Raw genomic sequence first — 11,503 nt, 5'->3', positions numbered from 1 at the left:
ACTATATTAAATAACAATTTTGTAAATATGCCTTTGTAAAGAGTCAGGCGGCACTAATTAGCTTCCTAGTACCTGACAATAATGTATGTTGCTCCGGAGAGGTATATGCTGAAAGCAATATATTAAATTCCTCTCCGTCACGTAATAGAGCAGTTATTGGTTGCAAAATGTTGAGGATAAGCAATTCGGTTTCACCACTTTATGCAACAACACTATGAAAAACAGTAACTTAGGTATATCTACTACTTATTTTATTTTAACCACTTTCAACAAGGTGGTAGTGGAATGATGCTATCCCTTAGTCGCCTCTTACGACAGCCACGGGAAGGGGGCTGGCTACATTCTTTGATACAGTAGCCACACAGTAAAATTAACTAATTCCTTTTTAAGTAAACTATAGTTTTATAGTTAAGTTTATGTAAAATATTATACCTTTTTGTTCTTAATTGTTTGTCCTCAACGTTATTTATTTGGTTATGGGTATTTTATTAATAACGATTATTATCATTAATTTACTTTGTTCACAGCTGACAAATGGTGCTAATAACAGGAGTAAATCGGGTATTTAATTTGAAATAACTTTAGGTTTGAAATATATATTTTTTTATTGTTAAATTATCTAATATTTTAAGTATATAGTAAAAAAATAATTAAGTTATAAATATAAATGCTCAATATAATTCTTGGTAAGACAACATTAGGTAACAATATTTACAATAATATCTATTTCTGTAAATGCTCTCTTTACAATTAGTATTCCTTCAAAATATATTTATTTTATGAGTAATTTATTTCGTAATTTTGTTTATAAGGTTATTTATAAGTATTCACAAGTCTGACATTGACACTTTTACATAAATAAATTATTTCAATACTATTTGTTTTTTTTTTCAACTATGAGGCAAAATTAGTCATCATTTGTTGAAAGATTTGAATTACCTCGCACAGGTTTTTTATTAAGGGTTAAAAGTTTAATAAAATAAAAAGACTCCTCTAAGACTCGGTTTCTAAATTCCACATACTTTGTCAAGCCCTGTGCAAACAAATCTGTATACAAGTCCGTTCTATTTCTTATATCAATATCTTCACTCTCTAACATTACTTGGGTACATTTTTTAAAATATTCTTTAACCATTTGTGCTTGTTTTAGTAATGATAATGAACATTCCTTCACAATTTCACTACTAAGATGTGTTTCTGTTACCTTAGATACGTCTTTGTAATTTATGAGATCATTAGTAATACCAGTCAATTTGTATTCTGGAGTAGTTACTATTATTTTGTAAGGAACTACATCATACATATAATTAATTAGTGCAAGTACCTGCCACTGAGACCTGAAAATATACAAACAAACCATTAAAATTTCCATATTTTTTCCTTAATTATAAAGATGCTTAAAATTACATTAAATATGGATCAAGCTTGTACAGAAACCTTTTCAGGATTATCTTTAAAGATGTGTAACTCCTAAATTGATATTATTCATAAGAAATAAAAGTAAAATATAGCAGTTTTTATGTAAAAGTAAAAAAAATAATCCCTATAATATGTAAAAGCTAATAAATGATTTAACTATTGACTTAAGCGAATAACAACTGAGGTAGGGTGCAGCAGAAAATATATTGCTCAAAATCTGGAGCACACAGACTACAGAAGATCACAACTAAATAATACTACTTTTAAGCAGTCTTGTGTTCTGGTGGTGAGTAAGATGACCAGAGCTCCTGAGAGGATTGGGACCATTTGAGCCGTAAGCTTGTTACAACCTAGTCACATAAAAAAAAAACACGAATGTACTATATTTATGAACTGATTTAATACATAACAGTATTTCTTACGATATTTTCTACGATATCAAGAATAAATTTACCATTTTACAAGTCAGTCATGATTTTAATCATCCTACCCACATAGCTGATTTCTTGTTTTGTTTGTAAAAATATCTTTAATAGAATTTAATTAAATTTAAATCCAACCATTATAGTAAATCATTTCTAATTGTCACAATCTACTAATAAATTATCAAATGTATTGGTGGACATGGTAATTATTTCAACTATGACTGTGTTAGTCACGGTTTTGATCCTCATTCATAACAAACAATTCAAAATCTTCAAAAGCACTTTTGAATCATCATTTTACAAATTAAAATTATGTTTTTAATAAGTTAATTAATAATTGATTTTGATTTATTTGTAAAAACATCTTTAATAGGATTTAATTAAATTTGAATCCAACCATTAATATACTGAATCATTTATAATTGTCACAATCTACTAATAAATTATCAAATCTATCAAAGGTAGACTACAAATCTTATCTCTTAAAAATTTAAGATTGTAAATGCTACACTGAATACAGTTGTGTATATTAAATACTATATACAATCCAACAGGCTCCCATAGTGTAAGATGTTCATTTATTTAAACGAGTAATTCTTCAGACAATAATTTAAAATTAATGTAATATTTGCTGTAATATAAAACTTACCGAAAATAAACTTGAAAATTCATGACTAAAGGATCAGTACTTTCTTCGAAAACAACCATTACACCGTAGAGGATATGATGAGGAGATTTTTTATGTATAACAACATTTTCAATATCCAATGATTCCATTTTCAAATAAGTGCAAAATATATCTGACAATGTTGTCACATTTTCATCAGGTTGTTTTATATGTCTAAGCTTAAGATTTACTCTTTTTGAAGTACTTAGCAATGCCAACATCATAATACATTTTTCTGAAATAGACAAAACAAAATGGTTTAATAAAAGTATCAATACTAAAAAGAAATTTAGAATACAAACTCATTTGACTAACTTAAGATTTAAAGTATTAAAAAACCAAAATAGATTTTTTTTTAAAGTACCCAACCTACCTTAATGACACTAACCTCAATCCAACCAGGAGCTCTGGTGACCTTACTCACCAAAGGAACATTACAGTGCTTGTAAGCACTGTTTGTACTTAGCTGTGATCTTTTGTAAGGTCGAGGTATTTTCTGTCAGGTTGCTACAGATTTTGAGCAAGACACTTTGTACTGTGTCCTACCTACCTCAGTAGCAACTGAATTTGAATGTAACAAAATTATTCTTTAAGGCAAGCTGATGTAGTTACATCAGAACAAGTTACCTATACATCTTCTATACAAATAAATGCAATTTGAGCGTCTGTTTCTAATATTAAAATAACCGATTTTTAAACATTTTTGAATATCATATCAAAAATTGACCGCTCCAGCGGGATTCGAACCCGCGTCTTCGACATACCGTGTCGACGCTCTAGCCAATTAAGCTATGGAACGATATACCACTAGAGCGAAACTTTTGATATGATGATTTTTACTTTCGGTTTAAGCGAAAATTTGCTAAAAAATTGGCTAGAGCGTCGACACGGTATGTCGAAGACGCGGGTTCGAATCCCGCTGGAGCGGTCAATTTTTGATATGATATTCAAAAATGTTTAGAATTCCTAATTGTGGGTAACACAAAAATAAAAATCGTACATATTAAAAATAGCATGGTGTCGTCTCCTGTCAAAGATTTTCATTGTAATATGAAACTTTGAATAGTTACGAGTCTCTGTAAAGAACTCACTATAGACGGCGCCACGGTTCGCTTAAACCGAAAGTAAAAATCATCATATCAAAAGTTTCGCTCTAGTGGTATATCGTTCCATAGCTTAATTGGCTAGAGCGTCGACACGGTATGTCGAAGACGCGGGTTCGAATCCCGCTGGAGCGGTCAATTTTTGATATGATATTCAAAAATGTTTAGAATTCCTAATTGTGGGTAACACAAAAATAAAAATCGTACATATTAAAAATAGCATGGTGTCGTCTCCTGTCAAAGATTTTCATTGTAATATGAAACTTTGAATAGTTACGAGTCTCTGTAAAGAACTCACTATAGACGGCGCCACGGTTCGCTTAAACCGAAAGTAAAAATCATCATATCAAAAGTTTCGCTCTAGTGGTATATCGTTCCATAGCTTAATTGGCTAGAGCGTCGACACGGTATGTCGAAGACGCGGGTTCGAATCCCGCTGGAGCGGTCAATTTTTGATATGATATTCAAAAATGTTTAGAATTCCTAATTGTGGGTAACACAAAAATAAAAATCGTACATATTAAAAATAGCATGGTGTCGTCTCCTGTCAAAGATTTTCATTGTAATATGAAACTTTGAATAGTTACGAGTCTCTGTAAAGAACTCACTATAGACGGCGCCACGGTTCGCTTAAACCGAAAGTAAAAATCATCATATCAAAAGTTTCGCTCTAGTGGTATATCGTTCCATAGCTTAATTGGCTAGAGCGTCGACACGGTATGTCGAAGACGCGGGTTCGAATCCCGCTGGAGCGGTCAATTTTTGATATGATATTCAAAAATGTTTAGAATTCCTAATTGTGGGTAACACAAAAATAAAAATCGTACATAACCGATTTTTACTAAATGCATATGGATTTATGCCAGTACATATACCAAAATAACATTTTTTGCAACTTTTGTCTGTCTGTTTGTTCTGGCTAATCTCTGAAATGGCTGGACCGTACTTGACAGGACTTTCACTGGCAGATAGCTGATCTAATAAGGAGTAACTAAGACTACTTTTATTTATTAAATTATAGATATTTATTTCTTTTGTAACTACAAACTGAACAATATTTTTTTTTAAATTCCATGCCGACAAAGTAACGGGCACAGTTAGTAATTAATATATTATTACTAGAAAGTAAATTACCTTCTTCTTCATCTGCTAAAACATCAAAACTTTCTCCTGTAAAATCCAGAGCTGAAATTTCTACAGTTCCCAATGGCAGTAAATAATTCTTTTCCCCTCTCTTAAAAGAAATAACAACATCAAAATTGATACTTTTTATTGTGCTGTTTCTTATTTCTTTTAAATCCACAACGGCTGTTATTGTGGAAATTGTATCTACACCGATTTCTGAATTTACTTCCTCCCAATAAGGAGATGTAGATATCCCATTAAATACTTTTGTTGTATAATCTAATGATTTTTTATTTGTCTGGTGAAGTAGGACAGTAATTTCTGAGATCAGCCTATAAAAAAAAAGATTAAAAAGCTATTGACATGCAACTGTTCAAGTTAGTGAAGCCAATAATCTATTTGTATTTGCTCGCAAACTAAAAAAGACCAACTTCAACTGCATAGACAAATAATACAGTGCAGGTAGACAAAAAATAATCAAGTAAATATGAATTATAAGAGATAGCTCAAAAAGTACTCATCAGATCTTGATAAAAGTTTAATGAGACCACATAACAAGCACCAGCATTTGATTAAAAAATAAATCGTCAAAACACACAGATATCAAGTAAAAAGTAAATTATATGTATGCAAGAAGTAATAAATAAATAAAAAAATAAATAAATAATAAAAAGTTATTACACATAAAAAATACAGTCTGTTAAAAATCAAATATGAATATTTTATAGAATAATGCTTTACTCTGGATATTAACAATACTCCTTACCTTTATGTTGATCAAACACATTAATATATGTGTATAATTTTTTAACCGACTTCAAAAAAGGAAGAGGTTACTCAATTCAACCATATATATATATGTATGTTCAGGGATAGCTCCATCGTTTTTGAGCCGATTTTGATAATTCTTTTTTTTGTTGGAAAGTTAGTTGTTAGTTAGACCCTAGTTTGGTACCATGATAAGGAAACCAGGATCTCATGATGGGACCCAGAGAAATCGAGAGAAACTCTCGAAAAACCGCATAACTTTTTGCTGGGTGTACCGATTTTGATGATTTTTAATTTAATCGAAAGCCGATGTTTATCATGTGGTCACATTTAAATTTCATTGAGATCTGATTACAACTTTTGGAATAATCTTTGATAATGCATATTTACTTGACAATTTTTTTATCTACCTACATTGTATTACTTGACCATATAATTGAAATCGGTTTTTCTCCGTTTGCCTGCAAACACAATTATTATGATAAGGCAATCATGTACATTACATCACACATGTTACTATTTAAATGGAAATTGAATACTTACACTTCATTTCTATTGTGTAAGCTTGATATTATAATAATTTTTTTGTTACAGCATTTAACTTTTAGAGGCTTTATAGATACTTGTAAGAGATCCGATATCTACGAAAATGTAAACCATTTAGTCCATTATTAAAATATATAACAATATTAAGAAGTATTTCACGTTACCTTATTTGGATCTAGTTTAATGACAGATTCTTCAGAATCGATTTCTGTCCTTTGATACATATTAAATGCAGTCTCTTGTCTTAATTTTAAATATTTTTTTAAGGTGTTTTCATTACAATTTGAAGAATATTCAACTTCAGTTAATTTCATCATTAATTCCCTCAACAGAGCCAGGGATTCGTCGGAAAGAACTTTGTCTGTACTTAGTATTCTATCTCTCGACATGGTAAAGTTTTCATTATAAACTACAGGAAGAGCATCGTCTGTTACAGTTACTCTAAGTGAAGCTTGACCCTTACATTCTACATCGTTAAACGCATATGTTTGTACATCAGTAATTCTTTTGTGGACCTCAAGTTTTTCTCTTTTAGACAAAATGATAATTTCATGTTTGGCTGCCACGAGATAAAAAATTTCACATTTAGTATTTCTTACCAGTTCTATTTCTTCTACTTTAGCAACGTTTTGTATTAGTATGGAGTCAATTAATTCTCTTTTATAAAATTCTTGTACCACACCTCTTTTGCAGCATACAGTGAGGTCTATCGTTCTTGTATCCCTTGGATGTTCATCGTAAAAAGTAAAGCAAACTAATTCACTAAATACGGATGGTGGAAGCAATTCTTGAAGTGTTTTTAAAACAATGGGTGAATATTTATCCATTTTAAAACTGTAACTGTAGGCTACTCAATGATAAGACACTGAACTGAAGTTATTTCGCGTTATTTGTAACGGTACATAAGTAAATCAGAATTGTATAAATGTAATTCGTAACGTATTTTAATTGGCCACGGTTTTTAAGTATACTTATTTTTATAATGTAGGTATTCCCGCCAACGGCGCCAACTGATAAGTGAAACTTTTTTTTTTTTTGATAAGTGAAACTTGAAAGCAATGTGACCAGATTTTATTTAACGAATCTACTGCTAATGGAAGTTAAGAAGTACTAAATTCTACCAAAGGAGAACGAGAAAATACAATGAATGAATTACTCGTCAAATGTCTTCTCTATGCTGATGACCAAGTATTACTTGCCTCTTCGGCCGAGGAGTTGCAAGAGATGGTAACTGTTATGAGTGGAGCTTTTGAAAGAAAGGGAATGAAGATGAATGTAAAGAAGACGAAAGTGATGGTGTTTGAAAGAGATGAGGCAGTAACAGACTGCAATATCATGATTGGAGATGAACAAATTGAACAGGTGAATGAGTTTGTGTATCTGGGTTCAAAGTTTACAAGAGATGCAAAATGTGAGAGTGATATTGAAAGAAGAGTGAATGTAGGAAACAGGGTGAATGAAGCTTTGCACTCCTTTATGAGCAGTTGGAAGGTGTCTAACAAGGCTCGTTTGGCTGTGTATGAGGGGGTTCCGACACTCATGTACGGAAGTGAAAGTTGGGTATGACAGAAGAAACATAAAAGCAGAATAAATGAAGTTGAGATGAGAGCGTTAAGAAGTATGATAGGAGTTAAACTGAGTGACAGGATAAGAAATAGATAAGGAAACGTTGTGGTCTGAAAGAAGACGTTTGGCCATGTCGAGAGAATGAGTGAAGAACGATTGACGAAAAAAGTGTATAAGGCAAGTGTGATGGAAGGGCTGGAAGGGATAGACCTAGGCGGACGTTTCGAGACCAAATAAGGGACGTCTTGAAAAAAGGTTAGATTAAGAGTACCCTAAACCGAAAAGTATGGCATGGCATTGAAATGCACAGGCCGAAGACGGGCAGCAGCGTCTTCGGTGCAACAAAACCAGTCCTGTGGTCACCAACCCACCTGTCCAGCGTAGTGACTATGGAAAAAAACACATGAGTTCACGCCATTTTCGCCACTAACTTGTGGAGGACTATGTCCAGCAGTGGACTGTACTAGGCTGAAGTGATAAAATGCCTCCGAGAATTACCATTTATGTATAGTTAAATTTAGATACAAACAGTACTACAATCTCAACACTCGTATAATTTAAATTTCATGTGCTAAAATCGAGTAAATCAGGAAATTATACCCTAAAATCATTTTATATTGTATTTCATCTCCAATTAAATCAGGAGTTCCACCGATAAATCGGTAACTTTTAAAATAAAAATTAAAGACAAACTTATCTAATCATTTTTTTCTCAATACATGTGTGATTCCCCCAACAGCTTTCCCTCTCGAAAAATTAATAGTAGAAAGCGATAGTTACAATCTGTTCGATGAAAAAAAGAATACCTTGCATTTTTTCGAGAGGCTTGCCCTATGAAGAAAAAAAGTACCAGAATAATCGAAAAGCGTGAATTCTACCAAAATATACCAAATAATTTTTATCTACTATACGCTGTTTTTTTTTTTGCTACGTGCTACGGACTAAATTGACACGTGCACATGTCAATTTTCGAAATAATGATACCGGTTTTATGAATCGTAACTTTTTATTTTTACCACATAATGCTATTATTATTCGACAATGGACGAATCTTTTAAAAATCATGGTAACTATGAAACATCACAAATAAATTTTTTTTTATTAATTTTAATTCCTCTCTACACTGAGTAAATACAACAATGATTTATTTTGTGTTGAAGAATACGCCATGCCATGCCATAAAAAATGAAAACACGGCGCCATTTTGAATACATGGCATTCGTCCTTCAATCTCTGAAGTGTTTGAATGTGCCCGTTATCATATGCGATTTCACGTGTTATTTGTTACATTTTCGTTGAGTTTGTTTGTTTTGTTTTTTTGTTACGTTATTTTTTTGTTGTTGTTAAGTTTTGTTATTTTGTTTGAGCCATATATAATGGACGATCAGCCCTCAGCTAAAGCCTCAAGAAAACTTTTCGCCAAGAAAAAGACACAAGCATATTTCTTTCACCGAAAGTGAAAAAAACATGATAATGAACGCGTACAAATATGTTTACACTGAAAAGAAGATAGAATCTCTAACCGAAACGCCGAAGAAAAACGAATGTGTTTTAGAAACAGCTGAAATTTGGAACATAGCAAGGAATTCGTTATACAAAGTGCTCAAGGATCACAAGGAAAATGAGAATTTAAGCGGTCTAAAAACTGCACATAAGGCAAATTATAAAGAGAAATGGACGATTTCACTCTTTCGGCTATACGTCTAAAAAGTGCACGATTTATTTTATAGAAATGAATCACCATCCTTGAACAAGGTAGTATTATTATTTTTATTTTAACATTTATCTAATTTTTTAGTTCTATTAGACTTTAGTGATTACTTAATCAGATAATATTCAATATGTTTAGCTTCTTGAAGCTGTAAATGATGACCCAGAACCCGTCATTGTCTCGAAGTACTTTGTATAAAGTATTAAAGCATCTGAACTTTAAATATATGACTAGAAAACGACGCAGTGCATTAATAGATCATGAAGACATAATTTTATGGCGTCGTCGGTACCTGAACCAAATAAAACAATACTGCAGAGAAGGTCGGTCTATATATTATCAGGATGAAACATGGATTAATGAAGGTTTGTATATTCTATTTTTTTGGAACAGTCCTATTTAGTAAACAAATATGGCGTACTTCCGACCACAGGCAATAGACTAATATTGTAAGTTTAGTAAAGTGACACAGAGCAAATGAATGAACAATATTAATAAGCCATAGACGAAAGTAAAATTCATTTTATATTCAAATATTTAACGATTCCATATTGCTAAAATTATTTTTAAATTTATTTAAAATTATTTATTCAGAATTACGAAAACATTTTTTTAAATATATATAGTACATGTGCATTATATTGAAAAAATGTTAATAATTTTAGGCCATACCGAGAGTAAACACTGGGTGGATACTAATATAAAATCAAAACAACAGTCTTTCTTGGAGGGTTTAACCACTGGGTTGAAAGGGCCTTCGGGCAAAGGGAGAAGACTTGTAGTGTCACATGTAGGAAGCGAGGAAGGATTCGTGAATGGTGGAGAAATGATCTTAGAAGCAAAAAAGAGACTAAAAGATTATCATAAGGAAATGAATAGCGACGAATATGAAAAATGGTTAAAAAATATTCTCCCTAAATTAAAAGAAAATTCAGTACTTGTTATTGACAATGCTCCGTACCACACCAGAAAATTGGAATCGTTACCTACTTCTAGCTGGCGTAAAGGTCAAATACAAGAGTGGCTTAAGTCAAAGAATATAGACTTTGATAACAAAATGTTAAAAGCTGAACTAATAGAAATTGCACGGCACCACAAAAAAGCCCATGAGAGATGTGTCGTCGATGAAATGGCCGCTGAACGGAGAGTCACCATTTTGCGACTGCCTCCATACCATTGCGAGCTAAATCCAATTGAATTGGTGTTGGCTCAGGTAAAGGGGCATGTCGCAAAAAAACAATAAAACGTTTAAAATGACCGAAGTACGAAGTATTTTCGAGGAAGGGCTTCACCTAGTGACTCCCCAGCGCTGGAAAGATTCTATTAGACATGTAATTGGAGTTGAAGACAAAATGAGTACTCTAGGTCATATTTTCAACGACATTACCGACAGATTTATTATTGAAGTAGGTGACGACTCTGACAATTCAGCACATTCAGGTACGGAGTCATTGCCTGATTCTGATTATTAATTTATATTAAGAACCATCGAAGTTTAGGATTTTGGGGGTAGAAGGGGAAGGAGGGTGGAAGGGCGCTACCTCCAATACTACTGCTACCTTTTAGAACCCCATGGTTATGGAGATATTATGGATATATCCATAGTTAGTTTTAAGATAAGAAGAGGGATTCCGCAGCTTTTACACGTTTATTTCACATTTCACATGTTATATTCGAACAAGATTGCGTAAAACCGATCTCGACTGCAAGATCAACAAACGATACGAACTGACATAAATGACATAGACAACATAGACTAAGATAGATAGATCTGCATAATATCTTCATAACCATTGCTTTCCGAATGATGGCAGTGTTATCTAGTGTAGCTCCTCCTCCACCCTCTACCCTCCGACCCCGAAAACCTCATAATTTGATGGTTCTTAATCTAGAGAATAGCCTTAATTTGTATGTGATTACTGGAATTAATAAATACTTAAGAAAATAAATGTGTTTCATTTCTCATATCTATACAGTAGCCATACAGGTACATTATATCTTGACATTACACTGCTTATCTTGACATTACTGAGGAGCAACTTAATAAGCTTGAGCGCATTCAAAATTTATGTATCCGTTTCATATTTGGCTTACGCAAATATGATCACATCTCTGATTTTCGCAAAAAACTCAAGTGGCTCCCAATTCGCCTTCGCAGGAATACTCACATACT

The 11,503-nt window shown here is 32.4% G+C and overlaps 2 protein-coding genes across 2 annotated transcripts; one reads left to right on the top strand and one right to left on the bottom strand.

Annotated features, from left to right (window-relative positions):
* Positions 1 to 702: 702 nt before the first annotated feature.
* LOC123661865 lies at positions 703 to 6,880 on the bottom strand. The gene is made up of 5 exons (XM_045596803.1): positions 6,218 to 6,880; positions 6,053 to 6,148; positions 4,749 to 5,094; positions 2,494 to 2,746; positions 703 to 1,337 (listed from the first exon to the last, which is right to left on the bottom strand). The coding sequence occupies exons 1-5, from the start codon at positions 6,878 to 6,880 to the stop codon at positions 908 to 910; spliced, it is 1,788 nt and encodes a 595-aa protein (XP_045452759.1). The 3' UTR covers positions 703 to 907.
* Positions 6,881 to 9,092: 2,212 nt separating this feature from the next.
* On the top strand, positions 9,093 to 10,573 carry LOC123661864. Its single transcript, XM_045596802.1, has 2 exons — positions 9,093 to 9,255; positions 9,996 to 10,573. The coding sequence occupies exons 1-2, from the start codon at positions 9,093 to 9,095 to the stop codon at positions 10,571 to 10,573; spliced, it is 741 nt and encodes a 246-aa protein (XP_045452758.1).
* Positions 10,574 to 11,503: the final 930 nt, after the last annotated feature.

Source organism: Melitaea cinxia, chromosome 17, assembly GCF_905220565.1.
Source record: "Melitaea cinxia chromosome 17, ilMelCinx1.1, whole genome shotgun sequence".
Lineage (NCBI taxonomy): Eukaryota > Metazoa > Arthropoda > Insecta > Lepidoptera > Nymphalidae > Melitaea > Melitaea cinxia.
Note: the sequence above shows the minus strand (reverse complement) of the source record. Positions and strands in the feature narration are given on the sequence as shown.